Source organism: Trachurus japonicus, chromosome 3, assembly GCF_045865225.1.
Source record: "Trachurus japonicus isolate A0001 chromosome 3, Traja_1.0".
NCBI classification, from domain to species: domain Eukaryota; kingdom Metazoa; phylum Chordata; class Actinopteri; order Carangiformes; family Carangidae; genus Trachurus; species Trachurus japonicus.
In genome coordinates this window covers 6,629,492-6,655,567 of record NC_140909.1, presented here as the reverse complement: position 1 = coordinate 6,655,567, position 26,076 = coordinate 6,629,492, and the positions used below count along the sequence as shown (strand labels likewise).

The 26,076-nt window shown below is 41.3% G+C and overlaps 1 protein-coding gene across 1 annotated transcript; it reads left to right on the top strand.

The window, feature by feature from the left end:
- Positions 1 to 637: 637 nt before the first annotated feature.
- On the top strand, positions 638 to 26,076 carry gas6 (growth arrest-specific 6). The gene is made up of 15 exons (XM_085805939.1): positions 638 to 1,253; positions 2,087 to 2,247; positions 5,002 to 5,026; positions 5,157 to 5,219; positions 8,633 to 8,755; positions 11,246 to 11,365; positions 12,522 to 12,644; positions 15,751 to 15,872; positions 16,428 to 16,546; positions 18,259 to 18,448; positions 19,938 to 20,102; positions 20,885 to 21,053; positions 21,336 to 21,475; positions 22,547 to 22,748; positions 24,882 to 26,076. The coding sequence occupies exons 1-15, from the start codon at positions 1,154 to 1,156 to the stop codon at positions 25,034 to 25,036; spliced, it is 1,977 nt and encodes a 658-aa protein (XP_085662065.1). The 5' UTR covers positions 638 to 1,153; the 3' UTR covers positions 25,037 to 26,076.

Here is a 26,076-nt window from a genome sequence, read left to right as displayed (position 1 = left end):
CAGGGAGCCCCGACAGCTGATCTCTTGACTCTGTCGCCTGTCAGCATGCGCACGCTCCCGTCACATGTGAAGCAGAATGAGGGTCAAGTAGCTATCCCATTTAGAAAAGGTGGATTTGTTTTATTTAAAATATTTTATTTCATTAGGGGAAAAGTGGCACTTTCTGCTGTTAATTTGAATAGGAAATATTGAAAGACAAAATGCAATTTACACATGGAAATCCCACAAGCCCCGCCCCCTCGACATTTCGACACTCCATTTTTTTTGTCGAGGGGAGCATGTGTCGATTTTTTGTCGATTTGTCGACAAAAAGTCCCATCCCTAATATTAACACACACATTCTGCTTACTTCTGCTTTAAATAAAGGAGAAATATATTCTGTGTGTCTGAGGTAATAAGGTAACTGGGGGGCCCAGTTGCCCCCCCCTCCCCTCCCTCCCTCTCGCCTGTGGAGGAGGTTGATCCGGCCGTGGGGAGAGCTAGAGGTGTCTGACTCTGGGAGGCTGCATCAGTGCAAACTCCTGCCTGCCTGCACTTCAGAGCTACTCCCCCTCAGAGGCGTGCAGTGTTTCTCCGCAGACCGAGGGACCGAGTCCGGACAGAGAGAGAGAAAGAGAGAAAGAGAGAGAGGGGGGGTCAGAAAATAAAGTAGAGGAGCCTGCGATGGAGATGAGCTGAACTGCAGAGAGAGAGAGAGAGACACACACACGCACAGAGAGAAGAGGACGGTCGTCGTCTAACTAACAACTTACCCGGTGGTTGTTGTGTTGTATGCACGATATGCGGGACAAGAAGCACAAGAAGAAGCAGCACACGACAGTTTGAGTCTGCAACGCACCGCGGCGACACTGATTTAACAAGAAGAAGGGAGAAAAAAACGGCCAACGGTCGGTCGGACGGACGTTACCTGAATTACCTGCAGTGTTTTCTGTCTGACCGTTGAGAAACGTTAGCGCCGTCGACTCGTCGGTTTGAAGTGAACAAGCAGCAACAGCAGCGGTGACATTGAGAGAAGACGACGGACGGACGGAGTGAGAGAAAGAGGAGATAGAGGAGGCAGAGCGGAGAGCAGGGAGGGGGGAACGGGAGAGAAAGTTTGTGAAGCTTCTTCCCCGGCTTGGCGCAGAGTCGCAGACACCACCTCGGTGAAACAATGCGGCTGACCCCGACGACAAAGTCCCTTTCATCGGCAACAACAACCCTGCCGCTGCCGCTGCTAATCCTGCTGCTGGTCGTCCGCTGGTCCCACAGCAGTGAGTAAACAGTTACATGCTAACGTTAGGTGGCTGGTTGGCTAGCGCTAATTTAGTCCCACTATTTTTGAATGTTCATATATTAACCGTCACTAACGGCCATTTAACCGTTGATATTTCGCAACCGTTCGTCAATATTTTTCTTCGTGTTTTTGGGAGCTGCTGCTGCTGCTGCATATTGCCCAACTCTTGAGTTGTTTGACCTCTTCTTGTTCCTCCAGGGAAGTTTAAAGGGATAGTTCAATATTTTTTGGGGGGGGCAAATTCGCCTATTATTGACATAGCCTAATCCCTATAGTCATCATAGCAGTAAGTTAGGTTCATTACCTTTAATTATCGGTGCATGTTGTTTTGAGATCGGCGGAGCTGCTCGGGGACACAATGGAGGTGAATGGTACAGGTAACAGTTACCCTGTCCCTCATCAAACTCATCAAATACACAATCCAACAACTCCAGAAACGCTCTCCTGGAGAAGTTGTGACCTGCTCATTCGCCACATTCGTGTCTGGGATTGTAGTTTCGGCTGCATTTGCCTCTAAAATTACTCTGTCTCGTAATGTTACATGATTATTTCACAGTGTGGTGAATGTGTAGGTCGCAACTTGTCCACGAGAGAGATTTTGGGGTTGTTGGATTGTGTATTTGATGAGGGACTTGGGACCTGTACCATTCACCTCCATTGTGAGCAGCTCGCGTCTCCGCCCCGCGGATCTCAAAACAACATGCACCGATAATTAAAGGTAATGAACCTATTCTTATGAGGAATATGGGCGTATTTGCCAAAATGTTGAACTATCCCTTTAAACTTGATATATTATCTTTCTTTTTTTAGTATCATTGTCTCCTCACGAGGCGAACCAGTTCCTGAGCAGACACAGGAGGGCTAATCAGGTCTTCGAGGAGACCAAGCAGGGACACCTGGAGAGGGAGTGTGTGGAGGAGAAGTGCACCCAGGAGGAGGCCAGGGAAGTGTTTGAAAACGACCCGGAGACAGTGAGTATCACATAACGGTGAAAAGTTTGTTTAAAAAAAAAAAAAGAAGTTGTATTTTACAAGCTGCACCTGCCAAAAAAAACCCCAAAAAGCAAAACACACGTAATTATCATAACATCACATCTGGCTTCTTCTGCTGCAGTAGCTAAGAGGGGAAACTCTGCTCTGAGATGATTAGAATCATTATTTGATTATATAAGCCAGTAGTGTGACTTCTACCGTCCTGTGTTTTGTCATTTACCGTATTACGGCCGCGAAATAGGTTGTTGTTGTTGTTGGCATCAAGTTCATATTTGACTGCACATTGATGGCTGTAATGTGACAGTAGACTAATGATTCATGGTCTGGGGCTGCTCCATGTTTATGCTCCAATAAGTTCACACAGTGCTGATGATGAAAGCTTAACCCCCCCCCCCCACCACCACCACCACCCCCTTCCCTCCCTCCCCCCTGCACATAATATTCCCATGTCAAGGACTTGGCATGTTGTCTGTCTTCTCCTTTTGTTTGTTCCTGACACTGACAGACACTGAGTCATAGTGACTAAGCCGCAGTTTATGAAATAACAGTATTATCAAAGACGACAGCTAGTATCTATCTACCACGCCACCTCTTCCCTTTGCTATAATTCGGTTCTATCAGCTTTTAGGATCTGCTCGGCTCGACTCCTGTTTCCTGCCAACACCTGGATATCTTTTCTCCATCTATCACCTGTATCGCTGTACGCCGACACATGCCCATATGCATATATACATGTGCATGATGCAAGCAAACCCACACCTCTCATCTGATTCTTTGGGAGCTGATTAGCTGTTTTTTTTTTCCCCCTTCTGTGCAAAACGTTTCATTCAACGCACTAATGCACATTGCCTCACTAATCACTATATACATGCCTCCAAAGCTGTTTTCACGTTGTTGTGTTTTTTAAACGTTTACCAACACAAACCAAACCCAATGGCCCCGCTGTGTGCTCGGGGAATATTTACCGAAGATTAGTTTCCATTCACGAATGTGCAGATCAGCCTTTCCATCCATGTGAATACATAAGCCTATTGAATATGTACTACATGTGCTTGGATATGCAAGAGACCAGCGGCGGCCGGGCCGGAGATATAAATAACCTGATGTGTCAGAAAACGTGGAACATGGGCCATTGAGCCAAGAGGTGTATCCACTCTCACTAACTGGCTGAGAGTGCAGACGTTTAAGTCTTTTAACAGACATCTGTTTGTGGTGTGTGTGTTGTGTGCATGTTATTCAGCTGGATAAATAATTGTGCAGACTCAGTTTAAAATGTTAGCTGTCAGGGAATAGCAGCGAGTTTACGCTGCTGACTCTGCTGGGTTTTGTAAGTTTTGCATGATAAGAGATGAACTTTTTAACTGCACATGGATGGAGGGAAGTGTTTGTGTTTTGTTGGTTAGCGTAATCCTGGTGATGCCGTTGCTCTTTAACAGCCACCTTTTACCCTTTAAGTCTTGGCATCTTGGTGACTTTTTTTTGTTTTGTTTTGTTTAGCGGAGAGAGTGAGTGAGTCAATCGATGATTCAGAGCCGTATTAGTAAGATTTTAGCCAAGTGGAGCGACAACGTGGACGGGGGCGCTGCTGAGGGGGCGGGGCGATTAAAGCGACGCAGCGCTGGGTGTGTGGGTGGGTGGGTTCACGGGAAGAAGCCGGGAAGGTGAAGCCGGGTGACGATCCATCCTCTCCCCTCCCTCGTCGTCTAGTTGATTTTGAGTCAGCTGGACTCACATCGCCGTGAGAATAGCGTTTGCGTGCGTGTAGTTTTCGTGCCGTGTCGTGACACAAAGCTGCAGCCTCATTCATAGCTGCATTATTCATTCTCAAAGAGCCCGTCTCTGACTCTGCATTTTCCTCTCGCTGCTGCAGCTTTCTGGCTCTGCAGAGAGAGAGAGAGGAAGAGGAAGAGTGGGGTGTTCCTGTCCTGCCTGGATACTCGTCATGATCATCCTTGGCAACTAAAAAGCTAACACTCAAAACTTTCTGGCCTCTCATCTGTCGGGTTAGGTGTCGTTTCCAGAGTGATGAACAGTCAATAACATAAACTTGTTTGCTGCAATTCCTCCTAATCTATGACTCAAGTGTGACACAAGGAATAAATCAGATCGTAATCAGGCTTTGTGCTCTGTAAAAAAAAAAAAAAAAAGTGTCGGGACTTGAGCAAACTTTTCACCACCAGCGCAGAATAGATGTCTCATCATCATCGTCATCATCATACTGCAGCATTTAGATGTAGTATCTCCACATCCGGTCTTTACATCGGTTGCAGCAGTTCCCTAAATGTTGACCTACATGTGGAGGAGGAGTTGCTGCAGCCAGCAGGTGGGAGGGATGCTACAACCATCAGGAATGCAGACAATTCACAGGAAGCCCCTGGCAAATGGCCGCACCCATTAGATAAAGCCCACACACACACACACACACGCACACACACAACCACACATAAACACACACACGCACAGGCTACTGAGGGTGCAGACTAATAATACTCTGTTTCAATATAACACACATGGATAAATGCCGCTTAAAATTAATGATTGTTTATGAGCCGCTTGTCACTGCTGTGGGGGGGTTAGGAGCGCAACTAAATCCTACACGATGTCAAGTTTTAAGAAGAGACCTCCCTGTGATTGTAAGAATCTGTTTAGATGATCTTGTTCTGTTTAAAATGTTTGTTTATACTCGTACGTAACTTTATCTCTCTCTGTCTCTCTCTCTTCTCCCTGCTGTAGGAGTACTTTTACCCCAAGTACTTGGGTAAGTCATCATTCTTCGGACTATTAAACTCTCTACTCATCTCTACTTAGAGCAAGCCCATCTTTTTCAGATTTATGTGTGTTATAGTTACAATCCCTTTCATTTTCATTTGACTTTTGTTTCTGTCCAGCATGTATCGACAAGTTTGGAGGCTCTGAAAAGAAGAAACAGGATCTGATCACTTGTGTCCACAGTAGGTTTTTTTTTTTAATCCGCCTCTTTATCAGTCTCTCTGCCGGCTTCACATCACATCAGCGTTCGATTGATTGTAAAGCTGTGGACAGTTTTTATTATCATCATCGAAATCCCTCTTTTAATCACTCCTCCTTCCTTCCTTTCTTTCTTTCTTTCTTTCTTTCTTTTTCTCTGGCTTTTCACTGAACGAGCTTCCTTCAGGGTTGGGCTGCACTGCAGTATTACTCCTCTGCATGGCACTCACACTCAGGCACACACACATGCACACACACACACACACACTCTCCTTCTGTGTGTTTAAAAAAGGCAAGAAGAAAGAAAGATGATGAGGAGAGGTGCTGCTTATTGTTTCTGTCGGCTGCAGGTCAGGGTTTTTTTTTTGCTTCAGCTCACTGACCTGTATCTGAAAGTCTGAAGCAGCCTGAGTTTGCCTTCTATAGTCTATACTATAGTGTGCATCATGAGCTCAGGTATCTGTGAGTAACATTGCAGCACTACAGTGATGCTGCACATTGGTGAATGAGTAACACGCCCCTTCAGTCGTCACATACTCCCTCACCTCTCGCTCTCTCTTGCTTCTGTGCGTGACTGCACCAGCAGCAGCGTCTCTATCTCCGTGCCGTGAGCTGGCTCAGCGGAGGAATGACGTGGGAAAAAAAAAACTCTGACGTGAGTTGAGCAGCGCAGGATTTCTGCAGCATCAGGATACAAGAGACCTGGACCAACCCGGCTTTGCTGAGCAGAGGAGAGAAGGGGGCTGCAGCACCAACACCCCTCCCTCTTCCTCCTCCTCTTCCTCTCTCCTTCTCTCCTCTTTTTTATCTGTCTGTCAGCACGCCATCTCTCTCCTCACCCTAACCCTCTTTCTGCCTATCTCTCTCTTTTCTTACTGCAAATCTCTGTCCATCTGTCCTGCCTCAGTGGGAGGTGGCAGGGTTCCCACGGGTCCCTGATATCTTTGTAGTCTTCGAGGCCCTTTTTTGAAAACGGATATAAATAGATACCGGGTCTTTGAAGGTGCTTTCATTTATTTATATTCTGTTTCTGTCCCTCCCAAAAATAGAAATTTCAGTTCTTCTGATGTTTATTTATACGTTTATTTATCATAAAATGCTGTTCTCTTCCGTCACTGAGAGATGTTCCCACAGTCAAACCTCACTCTCTTTCATTATCTTTAATCTTTAATTCTGTTCTGCCTGATAGTTCATTATAGAAAGTGTGGCTGTGCTAATTAGCTTTCATCCTTATCTCAAACTCTGCTGTGTTTGAGGCCTTGAATTTGAAGGATTTGGTCCTGGAGAGACCTTGAAAAGTACTTGAATTTGATGTTGTAGAGGGCGTGGGAACCCTGACATTCAAACTAATTCATGTACAGTATATAACAGACATGGGATGTCACGAATTCGGGAAGCTTTGGTTTCACAGCAGGCAGTTCCTTTCTTCCCAGTCATCACTGCTTCCTTTCCCTCTACCTGCAGTGAGCAACACACTCAGGTAATTTGTAAATTGCTCTGCAGGAAACTACAGTAGAAACTCATTAAAATCTACTTGTCTCATTGTGCAGCATTTGCCTCACATTACATACATTCATTTGACAGAAATCACTGCTGCTCTGTAAAAAAAAAAAAAGAAGAAAAAGAAAAAATAGGGCGGTTTAAAGGGATGAAAGTCGTCGTCATCATCAGATTGATCCTGAGTCAGATCTCTGGAGGTTTGCTGGGAGTGACTGTCATGAATTACTGAGCTCATCCCTTTGATAGATACATTATGCATCTCTTTGATGTTTCTCTGCTCAGTGTCGTGTCCACAGGAAACATCCAGCTCCTGTGGGTCGTTCAGATTTAGTGTCAGAAACCCGACATCATAAATCTTATGCAAAGATAATGATGTTAATATTGATCACAAATCACAAGAAGTGAAGGCGATGTTAAGGCGAGACACTAACAGGCAAAAACACTGATTTGGGGCTATTTTTCTTCTTTAACATCACATGTAATCTTTCAGATAAGATGAAAGAAATGGTAGAAAATCAACAGTAAGGTTTTTATTTGTCTTCATTTTGTGTCTTTCGGCAGTAGATTTCTCCTAAATTCACCAAAAGTTATTCTGACCCATGTCATGTCAGGTATCATTGTAAAGCTCTCTCTCTCCTGAGTAATTATGTAGGCTACACAAATTTCCATTTCCTCCGTATCCGCAACCACTCGTACAAGTACGATTTACATTAACAAGCTGTGGAATTTTACATTACAAGTCTTTAAAGGCCGTTTTCTCAAAATGAGTTTTTCCTCAGACTCTGAGCCTGAAATCTCCACTTCAGTAGCACTTACAGACACCAAACCTTCCAGTTTTATTCTTGTCTATATTCTGAAGGTTTTTACAGAGGGATTTGTTGATATATCATTCAAAGCCTGACTTATACAACATTTTATTCATAAAAACATGGCAAAATTAGATTTTTTTTTTAGGGGTGGTGACAGTATTTTCTTATTTACAGAGTGATAAAAAGAGACAACCAAAATCCTCCTCTGTAAAAACCTCTGATTCTAATATGTCAACAAAATAAAACAAGAATTTTGAAAGTGGCTTTATCCATTGTTCAGATTTCGGTTCTGGAAATGTATGCATATTAGCACATATTTCATTAGATATTGCCTCGTTTACATATTTAAACATAAAATTTGACAAAACTTGTATTGCAAAAAATATTTGTCTTAATGTAAGTGATAAACTTGTGAAGTTTCATGGTGATATCTGTGTTGGTTAAAATTTTTACCCTATTCACCTGTAGTGTCCCCCCTTAAATAGCACAAAGTTTGATATGCATAGTGCTACAAAGACCAGAAATGTGAACTTATCTCTCTCCCCTGCTCCCCCCCACTCAGTCTCTGCAGCAGACACTGTCCTCTCCCCGTCTCTCTGAGCTGCAGGCGACATGCCCGGACTTGTTGAGCTCTCCGACTTCTACTGGGCTCAGAAAAGGAAACTGTACAGGCAGAGAAAAGATTCACACAATACTCACTTACATAAGCTCTGTGTGAAAGAAAGAGAGAAACAGAGAAAGAGAGAGTGAGTGAGTGCTGGATAGAAAAAAGAGTGGATGAAATGAAATGCAATAAAGACATAGTTGAATATTTGCCCAAATATCCATATGGTCCAGGACAGGGATGCTGAGTTAAGGCAGGAGAGCTTAGCCAGCATTAGTCTATTTATACTGAAGTCCTGATATGCAGAACATAAGGAGATGCCCTTCCTCTGTCTGGTATCACTTTACAGTTACACTTACTGAATGCATCCATCCGCTTTGCACAGACTTGTACAGTTTTTAAAAACAATGCTAACACTTTATACTCTGTCTCTGCTTGCCCCCCCTTTTCTTTTTTTTTGTTTTGTTTTGTTTTGTTTTTACAGATATCCCAGACCAGTGCTCTCCTTCTCCCTGTAACGACCGAGGTACGGTGCGTTGCGAGGACAAAAAGGGCGACTTCCTGTGCCACTGTTTCACCGGCTGGACGGGAGCCAGATGTGAGAAAGGTAAATGTCAAGAGTGTTGTTGTGGAAAGTGAGAGAGGATGTGTGTGTGTGTGTGTGTGTGTGTGTGTGTGTGTGTGTGTGTGTGTGTGGACACTTTGTACTCGAGCTCAGCAGAGTTTTTTGCCTCGTCATTCAGTGTCATCGCTGGATAAATCGTCTGACCTTGGTTCTGACACAACAAACTGTCCCAAACCTGCTCTCCATCACGTTTTTTTTTCTTTTAAAATGATTGTTTTCCACCAGTGAACTTGACCTTGGCAAATTTCTACGGTAATTCAAGTGTTTTTGTTTCACTTTTTATCTGACATGTGCTACTGTTATTGCTGACATTCATTAATAATAATAATAATAATAATATCCATCAGCTGCTGTCACGACTGATGTGTTAATACTGTGCACTAAGGTCAATATGAACAACACGTACGGGAAATGAGGCTGTGACAGGAATCCACACGACTCTTTAGAGGTCAAAGCTTGTTACTGTGTACAGATCTGTGAACAGGCTGCATCTCCTCTGGGAAAAAAACAAAAAAACAAGCACTTTGAGAAGGAAAGTTAAACAAATATTAAAGGGGAACTATGCAAGTCGAGTTGCTTTTCTGCTATTTTGCTAACCCTCGTCTCGGCCATGTGCATTTGTTTTCGACGAAGACGGCGAGAAATCGATCAATAGAGCGGTAGATAACGTTATATATCATATACAATGTTACGATGTGTATATTTGTGTAGTTTCAGGTGTTCTCGGAAGTTGGAATTTCTAACATCCTTCCCTTCGTCCGTAGGCTAAAACGTTGTATTTACTGGTACGTTTCTTAATCGTCAATTTTTTCGACTTACATGATGGTTTTTCAAGTGAAAAGTCTCTCTACTCACCGGCATTGTTCTAAGCTCCGAGTTCCAACTTCCATTGTAAATGAAACGCACCACGTAACCCCGATCAAAGACGGATGATACCATGATATTATACTCTGGTATCGTTTGAGAGACCTGGGCTGACATGTTCGATGTTCGATTGCACATGTCTGTGTTATTATCTCTTCACCTGACGTTCTCAGTAAAGTTAAAGGGATAGTTCAATATTTTGGCAAATTGGCCCATTGCCATGATCGCTATAGTTTTAGGAGGAGGTTCGTTACCTTTAATTGTCGGTGCAAGCTGTTTTTAGAACGGCGGAGCAGAGCCGTGAGCTGCTCAGAGCTACGCTACGGAGGCTAAAATGGGATTTCTTGGTTTCCCTCATCAAACTCATCAAATACACAATCCAACAACTCCAAAACGCTCTGGTGGACAAGTTGTGACCTGCACATTCACCACGCTATGAGATAATAACACAACGTTACCAGACAGAGTTGTTTTAGAGGGAAATACATGCAAAACCGCTGATGCGTGTTGCCTTCAGGGACAGTTTTTCAGCAAACAGTCTCTGTATTTCCCTCTAAAACAACTCTGTCTGGTAACGTTGTGTTATTATCTCATAGCGTGGTGAATGTGCAGCTCACAACTTGTCCACCAGAGCATTTTGGAGTTGTTGGATTGTGTATTTGAACCAAGAAATCCCATTAGCCTCCGTGGCGTAGCTCTGAGCAGCTCATGGGTCTGCTCCGCCGTTTTAAATATAGCTGGCACCGACAATTAAAGGTAACAAACCTACTGCTATGACTATAGGGATTATGGCAATGGGTCAATTTGCCAAAATGTTGAACTATCCCTTTAAGCTGCGGCCAACATGTCGATATTGACTCAAAGAGTGGTCTTTTACAGTGTTGTTAATAGTTGTAGTTCTGTAGTTAAAGTGGGGAACACGCCTTATGGGCCCAATATAATAAAGGCTATTATTAGTCGAGTTTTATTGTGAAGTTTGCTATAGCCCCCACTGGAGAAAACTACATCAGCCGCCATTGCTCTGAAGCTATTTGATTAAAAAAAAATTGTAAAAATCCTGCACAGTTCCTCTTTAAGCAGAAGTAAAAGTTTACACAATTTACGCTCACACACACTGTGGAAGAGGAAGAAGAAACATAATTCCCTGATTTATGGCGCGGCCGTCATTCCACACATTTCCACTGTGACTCATCCTGCCACCTTGCTGCGAGAGGAAACCAAAACAGATTCAGTTTGACTTGGTTTTGAGCCTTTTCCACTTGACAACCGCACTTCTCCTAAACACTCGGCTGCAGGCAGCGCGGGCTCGGGCCACAATGACATAGTCTGTCAGTTATGTGTAAGGCTGTTTTAACAAAGTACAAATTCATAGGATAATTAAAGCAGCTTTTTTTTCCAAAACTTGACATGTCGTCGTGCAGCGGTGCCGTCCCAGTGTTTAATGTTCACAACTGGCTTCGTTACACGCAACCCGATCCTTGAATTACTGTGGGAAATCTCAACACGAGCCCAGGCAGCAGCGCTAAAAAGCCTGTACACAACCCGATGACGACGTTTTTCCTTGCATCCCCGTGTTGACTGTACCGCCTGTACTTCTTCTATTTGCAGATGTCGACGAGTGCAGCAAGGAAAATGGAGGGTGTGAGCACAAGTGCAACAACACCATGGGCAGTTACCGCTGCTCCTGTCACCAAGGTTACATGCTGGTGGGACGCAAGATGTGTCACGGTGAGCCACAAAACCATAGATGCTGCTGCTGCTGCTGCTCGTCTAACAACTTGTACTCATGTCGGGGAGTGTAGCTACAAATAGAAATGAAATGTTGTGCAAAACCATCATTGTTCAAACACAGAAGTTTATTTAAATGTTTATGGTTTTTCCACAGAGTTGAGAAATGAGAGTAAAATTAGGATGGTGCAGACTCTAAAAACAGCGTCTTTGTTTAAAGTATGTATTTCAGTTGAGAGCTTATACTGGTATGCAATGTATTTAAAGGGATAGTTCAACATTTTCGCAAATTGCCCCATTGCCATAATCCCTATAGTCATAGCAGTAGGTTTGTTACCTTTAATTGTTGGTGCAAGCTATTTTTAGAACGGTGGAGCAGAGCCGCGAGCTGCTCAGAGCTACGCTCCGGAGGCTCATTATGGGATTTCTTGGTTTCCCTCATCATCAAACTCATCAAATACACAACCCAACAACTCCAAAAGGCTGTCGTGGACAAGTTGTGAGCTGCACATTCACCATGCTATGAGATAATAACAGAACGTTACCACACTGAGTTGTTTTAGAGGGAAATTCATGCAAAACCGCTGATGAGTGTTCCCGCCGGGGACAGTTTTTCAGCAAGCAGTCTCTGCATTTGCCTCTAAAACAACTCTGTCTGGTAACGTTGTGTAATTATCTCACAGCGTGGTGAATGTGCAGGTCACAAGCAGCAGCAGCTCAGCTTGCACCGACAATTAAAGGTAACAAACCTATTGCTATGACTATAGGGATTATGGCAATGGGCCAGTTTGCCAAAATGTTGAACTATCCCTTTAGAATAGGGAATAAACTCTTATTATTATGATTATAAAGCTGCTTTGTGTTAAATTTTATATTGGGATAAGTTTTTAATTGTGTGTAATGAAACCAGGATTGAAATTTACTAGCATGTGTTTTTGTGTTTTGTGTTTAATTTTACTCCACAGCCCTCAGTGAGGAATCCGGTTTAGGTATCTGTTGTGTTTTTCTGACAAATACTTCATTACTAATGGATATAAGGAACAAATAAACCTCCTTATATCCGTATTCTTTCAATGTAGGAGTTGACTTCAGTCTGTGATGTGTCCAGTTGACCACGTTTTTCTTTTTTTAAATGATTTTTTTGTTTGTCTTTCAGATGTGAATGAGTGTGAAGACACAAGCGTGTGTGGAACAGCGCGGTGCGAGAATAAGGACGGAGCCTACGAGTGCTTGTGCGATGTCGGCTACGTCTACGATAATGAAACCAAGAGCTGTGTTGGTAAGTCTGGACACACACACACACACACACATAAACAGATATGGTTTCATCAGCAGTTTGAGCCTCGGCAGGACTTGATGCAGCTGTGTTGTGGGGGTCAGGAAAGGAATGCAGAGACATTTGGAGCCACTCTGTATAAGTGGGTAACAGGTCACTGTCGTCCAATCTGTCTCCCTGCGTTTAGAAAAGATCGTTTCAGGAGGGAAATACACAGACTGACTCTGTGATGCACTTTGGTTTGATGCATAATGTTATTTTTTACTTTAATTCTTTAACTTTTTAGTCTGGACAAAGGGCACAGAAATACACACAATACATGTCTGCATAACTTCTACTGAGGTATTTGTGACTCTAATCAAACCAAAACTCGCTTTATTTCAGATTTTGCCCCTAAAATTTGAGACAGTGTAGTGCAAGTAAATGTTTCATCTACGTGCACATGTGCAACCAGTCACTTTATTGTTTTATTTTTAACACTGGTGGTGAAACGTGGAAGGGGCGACTCAAACAATCTGGTATCTGTCATTAAAGGTGTCAGGCCAGTGTGTGTGTGTGTGTGTGTGAGGATCATGAATGGAAAGGAAATGTGAATATTTGATTTGCAAGTGAATTTACGGTGTGCGCCCCTTAATTATAGATAGATAGATAGATAGATAGATAGATAGATAGATAGATAGATAGATAGATAGATAGATAGATAGATAGATAGATAGATAGATAGATAGATAGATTCAGATTCAGATTCAGATTCAGATTCATAATTTATTGTCCCCGAGGGGAAATTCATTTTCACAGTTCTGTTCCAGACAAAAACACCAACACATGTGCAACACCAGAAAAATAATATTATATACAATATAAACAAAAAACCATGACGTCTACCTAGATAGATAGATAGATAGATAGATAGATAGATAGATAGATAGATAGATAGATAGATAGATAGATTCAGATTCAGATTCAGATTCAGATTCATAATTTATTGTCCCCGAGGGGAAATTCATTTTCACAGTTCTGTTCCAGACAAAAACACCAACACATGTGCAACACCAGAAAAATAATATTATATACAATATAAACAAAAAACCATGACGTCTACCTAGATAGATAGATAGATAGATAGATAGATAGATAGATAGATAGATAGATAGATAGATAGATACTTTAATAATCCTTCACAGGAAATTATGGTTGTTAGAGCAGCAGCATTCACATGTCATTGATTGCAACAATAAAAAAAAAAAGAAAAAAGAAACAGATCTATCTAAAGAATTGCAGACCTAAATATAAAATTAAGCCATAAACACACAAACTAATAAACCCACAAGTAGAAATGCAAAAATACATATAAATAAGTATAAATAAATACATCAATCAGAGGTAAAAAGATAGTTTGGAGCCCCGATCTTACATACAGTACATACAGTCAAACAGGCGTTGTGTCATGTTCATGTTGAAGTGCAGTGTAAGTGATGATGTAAAAACTGCTCACGATGCAGTTTATTACACAAGAACGAAGCTTTTCTCAGCAGCAGGAGCCCCCAAAAAAATGTTGTGTTGTTATTGTATAAGATTACACAGAAAGATTAAGTGACCAAAAACATCAGATTTGTTCACAACAACAACACGGAAAAGACTGGACTCAGTCATTAATCGTGTGTGTGTGTGTGTGTGTGTGTGTGTGTGCCTTGTTTTGCTGTGGAGTGGGAAACCAGACTTTTCATAACCTCGGCGTCCCCCCTCTGAGATTTAACATTTATTATAGCCAATCTCCTCATTGCCATGTAAGGTTATATAATGTAGCAGGAAGATGCAGCCGCGACATCGTCAACGACCACTAGACTCAAGTGTTGTTTACATTCCCTGATATGTTGACAGGAAAGAAATCTGATTTTTTTTTTCTTTCATTTTCTTTCATCCTTGTTGAACTGATGTTTTGTTTTGATTCTTGTGAGTTGGTGTTTTGACCGATGTGACGATTATGACTTAGAGGCATAGTTCAACATTTTGGCAAATTGGCCCATTGCCATAATCCCTATAGTTTTAGGAGTAGATTCGTTACGTTTAATTGTCGGTGCAAGCTATTTTTAGAACGGCGGAGCAGAGCCGTGAGCTGCTCAGAGCTACGCTACGGAGGCTCATGGGATTTCTTGGTTTCCCTCATCAAACTCATCAAATACACAATCCAACAACTCCACAACGCTCTGGTGGACAAGTTGTGAGCTGCACATTCACCACGCTATGAGATAATAACACAACGTTACCAGACAGCAGTGTTTCCCACAGGTTTGCACGGAGACTGTGGCGAGAGTCGGACCGTCCGACGGGGGGCGCTACTGTCATGCATGCGTGCTCGTCTGTGTGTGTGAACGACAATAACGGGGAAAGAGCGCTATACGGAGATGAATGAACGGAACAATATTGCGTTGGTCAAGCCAAAAGCTGAAAAATCAATTCGTGGCGGCCCGCCATGAATAAATAAATGTATGGGAAACACTGACAGAGTTGTGGTCGAGGTAAATTCATGCAAAACCGCTGATGCGCGTCTCCATCGGGGGCAGTTTTTCATCAAGCAGTCTCTGTATTTCCCTCTAAAACAACTCTGTCTGGTAACGTTGTGTTATTATCTCCTAGCGTGGTGAATGTGCAGGTCACAACTTGTCCACCAGAGCGTTGTGGAGTTGTTGGATTGTGTATTTGATGAGGGAAACCAAGAAATCCCATGAGCCTCCGTAGCGTAGCTCTGAGCAGCTCACGGCTCTGCTCTGCTGTTCTAAATAGCTTGCACCGACAATTAAAGGTAACGTACCTACTCCTAAAACTATAGGGATTATGGCAATGGGCCAATTTGCCAAAATGTTGAACTAGCCCTTTAAAGGGGAAGTGTCGTTTTTTTTTACAACCTGGACCTTATTTCTGGCATAAAACACGGTCGTTTACTCATCTAACTTTGTTGTCATTAGGAGTCCTTTGGACGCAATTCTCCTTTAACGAACTGTCTGCTCCTCTGTAACCCTTCACATCATCATGTTCACCTCTCCCCCTCTCTCTCTCTCTCTCTCTCTCTGTCTGTAATTTCCTCCACCTGCTCTGTCGCTCCTCTCAGATGTGGACGAGTGCCTGGCAGGTGTGTGTGCAGAGGAGTGTCTGAACACTCCCGGGAGTTTCCATTGCTTCTGTGACGGTCGTCAGGGCATGAAGCTGAGCCAGGACCTCAGGAGCTGTAAGGTGAAATACATGAACTGTGGTGTATCAACCAGACGTTTCAGATTTCACTTCTCTGTTTGTTCGTTGTTGTAAAATATGAACCACAAACAACTTTCTCCATCCTGTGGGTCTGGAAGAGTCTATAATTAAACTTGCTTATGACAGGCAAGAGAAAGTTAGATTAGATATGAGTTGTTTTTGTATCTGATTGAAGTAAAAGTTGGTTTGGACTCTCTGTAGGGTGTTGAATTTAATTATTTTCAGTCCAACAGCTTATTGTGGCTTCTGCTGACTTGTAAAGGACAAGGGTTGATTTTAGTGAAATCCATCCGTCCATTTGGTGATAATAAGTTATTGTTACGTTTCTGAAAAAGCCATAGAGTAATTCTAGTTCATATAGCCACTCCAGGTTTTCCATATGTTATATTTTCATATTTTATCCGATAGACTCATGATATTAAATTTTATCATGGTCAGACCTTCAGAAACTCTGTTGTATGAGTCCAGCCACAGCTTGAACACTTATATATTTATAAATCTGTCCTCTCTGGTGTCCGTCTGTGTTTTCTCCTCCAGCCTATAACTTCCTGTTCGTCGCCGATACTGAAGAGGAACTCTCGCTCTCTTTACCTGGGCCGCATGTTCAGCGGCGTGCCGGTGGTGAGGCTGCGTTTCCGCAGGAGGATTCAAACTGGGTGAGGAGAAATGATGATGAAAATCAATCATTATTAGGGCCCGACCGGTTAAATGGTCCATTAATCAATTAGAGAATAATCAAAATCCACTAAAAGCTGACCAATAGACGCCAGTGTTCATGCTGATTCATGCATTGCTGGACTGAAGTAAATGAATAATGTAACAGTTTTACATTATTGGTCTACTCTTTACTCCTCTGCAAAAACTTTTATGCCACTCTAATTAATACTAATGTCTCTTATATAGACCAATAACCACTTCTGCCTTCAGTTTATATCTTTGTAACAAATGTTTGAACTATATGTAAGGCATCAGAAGCATATTTTTGTTTTAATGTGATTTGTTTTGTTTTATTTAAAAATATAATTGGCCGATATAACGGTTAGTGGATTTTTTGATTAACAAATATTGGCATCGGCCCCAAAAAATACATATTGGATAGATATTAATTGTCATTGCATATAAAAACACAACCAACTTTCGTCTCTAGCGCCACATTAAAAAGCAGCATAAGAAGGCACAAATGCAGTTTAAAAATATAAATAAATAATACACAGTATATTGCACAATGATAAGTAAATAATATCGCTTGGGCCCCAATCTTAAAGGGGACATATTATGGAAATATCACTTTTTTAAGGCTCTTTAACATATATCTGGGCCTTTGTTTTGCCTTCTGGACTTTTTTGACAAAAAAATCTGTAATTTTCAGGTTCCCGAGGTTGAAATCCATGTGGTTTTATGAGCCTCAGTTGTCTGACAATAATGTAACAAGTTTTCGAATTTGCATAACCCCGCCCCTACCTGGTACCGGTAGAAGGGGCGGGGCAAGCAGTGGTTCATTTGCATTTAAAGGGACAGGCACTGAAACCAGCCGTTCTGAACAGGGCTGTTTTGAGAGGATGAAAAAAGCTGTGATGTTTGATCCTTGGGGTATTTTGACCAAAGCATGACACAGACATGTCTTTAAGACACCTGGGAACTATTTTAATTTGTGGAAAAGGGGCAGAACATGTCTCCTTTAATGCTCAATACTCACGATGGTTTTCTCCTGAAATGGATGTCGCTGCTCCCCCACATTTCAACCGTAGCCACCGAGCAGAAAGACAAATGATAAAGTGGAGTCATTTCACTGAACCTGCCCTCGTTTCACTTTAGTGTCGCTGTGAAACGTTCACATTCTTCATCCAGGAAGCGTCTCAGCGTCTTTTGCCAGACATGTTTGTAAGCCTTAAGTGTTTTCATCAACAAAACATCCCAGTGCTTCCGGAGCAAAGATGTTCAACTTGAGCAATGTTGCCCAACATTCCTGCTTCTCGTTGATGTTTAAATACATCAGAGGATAAAATAATTCACTCTTTACAAGCAATGAGTTTCCACTCGACTGACCCCGGGAATAAACCAGTCAGAGGTCTGAAAGGAGAAGTTGTTTTTTACCAAACAGAGTCACTTTGTGAAGTTTTATCAGCTAATTTGTGAATGATTTATAACATTATTGTGGATGGAAATGCCATTCACTTTATCAGAGTAGATTAAATTCTTTTGGACACTAAAAGGAATTTCCTGCTTCCTGTTTCCCACTTCTCCCTCTCCCTTCTCTTTTCCTTTTTTTTCTCTTTTGTCACACACACATCTCCATCATTTTAACTTATTCATTCAATCACACATGTTCACCGCTCATCAACACTCGTCTCCGTTTTTTCCATCTCAGCTTCTCAGCAGAATTCGACTTGCGCACCTACGACCCCGAGGGCGTGATCTTCTTCGCCGGAGGTCACCTCAACAGCTCCTGGATCGTCCTGGCAATGCATCATGGGAAGCTGGAGCTGCAGCTGAAGTACGGCGTGGTCAGCAGGGTCACCAGCAGCGGACCCATCGTCAACGACGGCCAGTGGAGAAAGGTTGGTGCTTCTTTACTGTTTCCCCCGTTTTCAACGCCGTTAACCGTTACTGACAATAAATAAAATGCACCGTTACTTGACTCAAGAAATCCCATCGGAAAATAATACGACTGTTTTTTAGCTCATTATATATCCACCTATAACAGCTTATTATTACGTCCCGCGTCCACTAGAGGCGTTTGCAACCAAATCTGTGATGCAGGGTGTAAAATTTACTTTTTACCTCATCGGCCATTGGCTACGGACCTCCAAAAATTTAACATCCAAATGAAAAAAATCACGCGTTGTTTGACTAAAAGTAATTGCCTTAGGTTTTCAGTATAAAAACTAACAGTGCTACTTTTTTCAGTAACGAGTTAGCAAAAAAGTTACTGTTTCCCCCGTTACAGTAACTGTTACTGACAATAAAATAGGCTACAATACAAATATAATACAATTGTTTAATGCTGCGTTCAAGTTCCCAACTTGGAAATTTCCGACTTCCGACATAATTGCGTTCACGCTGCAGGAACTCGCAAGAGAAAAAACATGGATACCTGAAGGAAGTTTGGCGTGTTGTGGCTCATAGCTGAATACGAAAAATATATGCAGCAGCAAATTATGTTTATTTTGGAGGCAAATGAAGAGGAGAGGAGACGCCGCAAATGAGTGCACTGTTATGGCCTTGATAAATGTTAAACGTTATTTCCGTCAACGACCACAATTTCACACCATACAACAATCACAGCTTAATATAAACGTATTTCATATAGGCTACTGCAATAATACACAAACATATGCATTAAAACCTCAACAAATAACTTAAAATTTCTAAATTCTAACCGTTTAAGACAAGGGCCGCCATGTTTTGATGTTGTCGTGACGTCAAGTCGGTAAGTCGGACCTCTGAAATGATACCCGAGTTTCCCACCTGTAATTTCCGAGATTTGACGCCATTCAATTCGTTTTTGACAACTCTGTGCTCGTTTTTTTCCGACTTCCGAGTTGTCTTGAACGCAGCATAAGTGTGGGACGTTATATACACATTACTTTCAGTTCATCAACTGGTCGGAAAAAAGCCGTTTATCTGGAACTGACCAACTCATTCAGTATTCCTCCACACACGACGCGCTGTATCACTCCGCCTATCAGCTGTTTGGATCAGCGGCGTGTGGAGGAATACCGAGTGAGTTGGTCAGTTCCAGATAAATGTGGGGTTAGGGAGGGAAGTCCAAGTAATTTGACATACTTGAGCATAAATTTATAAAAAAGTATCACAATCGTTACTTTTCCTGGTAATTACAAACACTGTTCCTAATGGAGGCCAGTTATGGAAACAGTGAAACTCTGTCTTCAGTCAGCTGATTGTAAACTTCATCGATGTCTCATTTGATTTGAGTGGATTTACGTAGGATTTTATTACATTTAACACAATCCATAGAATATATTCCATCTGTATTCCATATTAACTCATTGTTACCTCATCATTAACTCGTCGTTACCTGGTCAGATCTCGGTGGAGGAGCAGGGACGCAGCCTGGTGATCAAGATCGACCGAGAGGCCGTCATGAAGATCGCAGTGAACGGCGACTTGTTCACTCTGAAGAAAGGCATGCACGAGCTGAACCTCACCGTGGGCGGCGTCCCCTTCAGAGAGGACGGCCTCGTCAACCAGGTGCTACTTTTCACTTGACTTTATTGAACCAAAATGAGATTTTTTTTCTAAATATTTATCAAACTGTTGTGAATTGCATTGAATCGACTATCGAATTATTTTATGTGTCATACACCAAAACAGGTGCATCTCAATAAACTAGAATATCACAGAGAAGTCAATTTCCAGTAGTTTAGGTCAAATAGCCCCAACCAGGTATTGAGTGCATATAGATGGACATACTTTTCAAAAGACCAACATTTCCATATTAAAAATGCTTTTTTAAATTGGTCTTTTGTAATTTTCAAAATTTTTTAGATGCTGAACTTTAGGTCTTACAGTAATTAAATGCAACCCACAATCATTACAATTAAAATAAATATAAATAAAGACGTGAAATGTTTCATTCTGTGTGTAACAAATCTATATAATGTACCTATTAGGTTCACTTTTTGAATTGAATTACTGACATAAATTTATTGAGATGCACCTATGAGGGCTTAAAAGACACAGATTTCATACTCACAGCCAGCAAACATAATCAGCAGTGTACAAACAAAACAAAACCACATAGATTGTACATTTCAAGTAGAATTCACACAAATAATTTGGATAATACCGGATTTAAAACATACTTGAAGGAATTGGTTCAAGAACTGAAAGAAGTTTTAGATGTTTTTCAGTCAGAAAGACACCCAATACCAGAAGATTTTCTCAGTTTAGCACATTAAACAGCTTTACGAACCTCTTCAGGTGTTAATATCGGACTTTAATAGCTGATTGTTGTGTTTTTTATGCTGCAGGTGAACCCGCGACTGGACGGCTGCATGCGGGAGTGGCGCTGGCTGACGGGTGAAGACACCTCCATCCAGGAAACCATTCGCTCCAACGACAACATGCAGTGTTTCAGCTCGGAGAATCCCGGAGCGTTTTACCCCGGCACCGGCTTCGCTCTCTTCAACATCAGCTATGGTACAGTGTGTGTGTGTGTGTGTGTGTGTGTGTGTGTGTGTGTGTGTGTGTGTGTGTGTGTGTGTGTGTGTGTGTGTGTGTGTGTGTGTGTGTGTGTGTGTGTGATGCGTAGCGTGTTGCGTAACGTAGTGTAGCCGCCTCTTCCTGTCCCTGTTTGTCGATGTCTGAGTTGTTTGGAGGAGCCTCCGTCATCCACTTCGCTTCTGTCAACAGTTTGCCTTGTCACTTGTCTTGTTTGTCGATAAAGTTAACGACTTCCTTCCTGTTCTCGTCCCTTCACAGAGCCACAGAACCTGAGCGTCCAGTTGACGCTGCGTCCAACCTCCGCCATCGGCGTCCTGTTCGTCCTCGTCCACCAGGACCGAGTCCCGCTCTCCATCGCTCTGGCCGACTATCACCCCGGCACCGACGAGTGGAGAGATGTGAGTTCTTTAAAATCACAAGCAAACCTGTGTGTGATTTAGGGCTGTCGGTCTTCCCCCCAAATCAGATTCAAATTTCTGACACTTCTTATGTTAGATATTCTGAATTGAATTATATTCAATTTTTTTTTTTTTTTTCATTTTCTTTTTATTGAGCATCAACAATATTGTACATAGATAAACATACAGAGGGATCACAATTCTCATATTTATATACCATAATAACCGCCCCCCCGCCCTCCCCACGAACATGTTGGGACACCAGTCCAGAAAAAACAAAACAAAACAAAAAGCACATACATGAGTTCGCCAACACAGAGGCTGTGCACAAAACAAGAAGACAAGGTTTACATGGATTTGATCACAAGAATTATATTCAAATTTTAATTTTTTTTTTTTTTTAGCTCATTTTATCCACCTATACCAGCTTATTATTACGTCTTGCTCAAACCTTTTTACATCAAGGACCCTAAATTGACACAAATTAAACCACGGACCCCAATTGGACGAAATTTTGAAGCAAACACCAGAAATACACAAATATTGAAGAACATCAGTAGTCGATGTACTTTCAAATTAGGGCCAATGGCGTGAATTTTTTATTTATTTTTTAAATATTGTAAATAAATTCTGCAAAAAAGTGGTAAGATTTCTAAAAAAAAAAAAAAAAAAGTTAAACATTTTCGAGAAAAAAGGGGTAACATTTCACAAAAAATATATATTTTTTAAAACTTCTAGAAAAAGTGGTAAAATTTCAAAAAAATAAAAATTCTCAGAATTTATTTTTTTTTTTTTAAGTCGTAAAAACCCACTTTGAGAACGTTTTACCAGTATAAAACTTCAAGAAGGGAAATCGAAATATTATAAGTAGTTGATCCGTGGTCCCTTCAGATCACTCCACCGATCGGCACGCAAGTGGTCCGCGGATCGAACAATAAAAAAAAAAAGTTTAAAATAATTCGAATTCTGTTTGAAAAGCGAAGTTCGTCCCGACAGCCCGAGTGTGTGAACTTAGTTTGTTTCTGTGGGTTTGATTTGGGGAAAAAAACCTGATCATTTGTGTGTCTGTAGTTTGTCCTGGTGTCGGCAGGTGACGTCATCGTCGCCAGCGCTCCGGCGCCGCTGTGCGACGGCGAGAGTCACGACATCCAGGTGACGATCTCAGGCAACCAGACCACGGTGACGGTCGACGGCGAGTCGGGACGAAGTGAAGACGTCCAAGTTCCCACGGACTTCCTGTCTCAGTCCAGCACCTTCATAGGCGGCCTGCCAGGTGAGGGCACATCTGGATACGCACATCTGGATACGCACACCTTACAGCATGTTCCGTAAAGGGTTTTTAATAAATAAAATATTAACTACAATGGATTGAACAGAACTCGGTTATAAATTATCAATTGTTGTTTCCAGATTATTAAAACAGCAGAAGCTTGTAAAGCTGCCAGACATGATTTTATACTCAGGTGGTCTCACTACACACTGATAATAAACATTAGAGTCAGACATTTCCTCTTTATATTAGAGGTAAAATAAAGACACGGATTTGTTGATTATTAATGCATTTAAATGTGTGGTTTTGAATATGTATAGAAACATAACAAGCACATTTTAAAAAAGCAAAGCCACACAAGCCTTTTTTATCCAAAGACTTTGCAAACCGGCCCTCAGGTTGAATTTCCCAAGTGTGAACATTACATAGAAGATAGAAAAGGCATAATATTTTTAAAATTGCACATTTTTATGAAGAAATTTCAGGTTTTTCATAATATGTTTTGTAAAAGGAGAGTTCATTAACTGTGAAAAAGCTTAATAATGACCTAAAACAAAGGGAAAAATACAAAGTTGTTTTTATTTATAGGTTATGATGCTATTTTACTGGTCCGCCCCACTTTAGATCAAATTGCACTGTTTGTAGCCCCTGAACTAATACATTTATTTGTATAGCTCCTTTCACAGAAATAAAATTCACAAAGTGCTTCACAAAATTACAATTCAAAGAGCAATTTATACAGTTCCCACCAATGATGATGATGATGAAAAATGAAGTTTGACACCCCTGATATATAGATTTTAAAACACTGCCACTGCTGTAATAAATAATTTAGTCAGAAACAGAGACATTACCTGATCTAGGAATAAAAAATAAGAAGCTTTTTGTGTATTTCCTTCATTGTTAGACTCGGCCATGATGAGAATAATCATGTAAACTGATTGAAGGTGAAATGTTGATTCATGTGTTTGCTGAGTCAGATTCAGCTCGTTGTTAAAATTGTACATTTTTATCAAGAAATTCCAGTTTTTTCATAATATGTTTTGTAAAAGGAGAGTTCATTAACTGTAAAAAAAAAAAAAAAATCTTAATAATGACCTAAAACAAAGGGGAAAATTCAAAATTCTTTTATTCATAGGTTATGATGCTATCAATTCACTGGTCTGGCCCACTTTAGATCAAATCGCACTGTTTGTAGCCCCTGAACTAATACATTTATTTGTATAGCACCTTTCACAGAAATAAAATTCACAAAGTGCTTCACAAAATTACAATTCAAAGAGCAATTTATACAGTTCCCACCAATGATGATGATGAAAAGTTTGACACCCCTGATATATAGATTTTAAAACACTAATAAATAATTTAGTCAGAAACAGAGACATTACCTGGTCTAGGAATAAAACATAAGAAGCTTTTTATGTATTTTCTTCATTGTTAGACTCGGCCATGATGAGAATAATCATGTAAACTGATTGAAGGTGAAATGTTGATTCATGTGTTTGCTGAGTCAGATTCAGCTCGTTGTTAAAATTGCACATTTTTATCAAGAAATTCCAGTTTTTTCATAATATGTTTTGTAAAAGGAGAGTTCATTAACTGTAAAAAAAAAAATCTTAATAATGACCTAAAACAAAGGGGAAAAATTCAAAATTCTTTTATTCATAGGTTATGATGCTATTAATTCACTGGTCTGGCCCACTTTAGATCAAATTGCGCTGTTTGTGGCCCCTGAACTAATACATTTATTTGTATAGCACCTTTCACAGAAATAAAATTCACAAAGTGCTTCACAAAATTACAATTCAAAGAGCAATTTATACAACAGTAAACAAAAAATAATATATGCGATGATGATGAAAAATGAAGTTTGACACCCCTGATATATAGATTTTAAAACACTGCCACTTCTGTAATTGATAGTTTTGCCAGAAACAGAGACATTACCTGATCTAGGAATAAAACACAAGAAGCATTTTGTGTATTTTCCTCATTGTTAAATAATCATGTAAACTGATTGAAGGTGAAATGTTGATTCATGTGTTTGCTGAGTCAGATTCAGCTCGTTGTTCTGTCTGCAGACTCGTCGTGTTTCTCTCTGTCTCTTCACACGTTGTCGTCTCTTCCCTCCCTCAGACGACATTCCTCTGGTGTCCACGCTGGTGTCGGCGCCCTACAGCGGCTGCATGGAGGTCAGTGTGAACGGACGCTCTCTGGACCTGGACCAGGCCATCCATAAACACAACGACATCCGCTCACACTCCTGCCCCCTGCTGGACTCTCACCAGTGACCCAGCATGTCACTCTGCCAAAAAAAACAAAACAAAAACAAGAAAACTGATCCATAAGCAGTTAATTGAGGCAATGGGGAAAACAATTTCCAATATATTTATATAGTATGTTTTAGATTGGATTGTAAGACAAAGCAACGACAACAAAGAAACAAACTAGACCCAGGTTTTGTGGTGCAGGTGGAGCCTTAGTCCTGTAACTGTGATGTAAATCAGTAGGTTAGTCGAAGATAAGAAGCCGACGGGCGACAACATCCCCTGTACTAGGCAGAAAGAAAGAAGATAACGGGAATAAATGCTGCACAACATTGCCTCAAAAAGCTGCCCATGTATCACAGCCTTGTCGTCGACGCGCCAGAACACACACAGGGCCGGCCTTCTTATCCAGATCTATGTAAACGCTCGGTCTTGGGTCAGGCAGAAAAAACAAAAAAAAAGCGGATTTGGCTGGATCTTTTGTAGGCAGAGTGACTCCTTTTTGCTGCAGCAGCTCAGTTTTAAAAGACAGAGCTGCGGTCATTGCTGCTTACTGTACATCCGGTTCACATCCAGAGGCCCGACACTCAACAAAAGCTTGAAATAATAATCGAGTGCTAATGTAGAAGAAAATTTAACAAAAAACAAACAAAACATCTGTCCTACATCAGCCGAGAAACTGTGCAGACGGGTTGAGATCTCCGTGAGCGAGTGAGTGAGTGTTTGGTGTGTAAACGATTAAATATATTATTATTAATTGCGCGTTACAGCAGCGGTTGGTGGAGCCGTGCTACAACGATCAAGGCACAACTTGTGTGTTCTGTCGAAAACAGAAGAAAAAAAAAAAAAAGAAGAAACCTTGCACATTGTTGCAGGTAAAAAATGGACTGCCAATGTAAAGCCATTTTCTGAATGATGCTGCACTCCATGTTTGCCTGCAACCTTAAAAATCAACCATGTGCCTAAAAAAAAACACAAAACAACTACACAACAACCGGAACAAACAGCTTCCCTTCCCACCAGTTTCACAAAGGTGCAGTACTGTAACACAACACACAACAAAA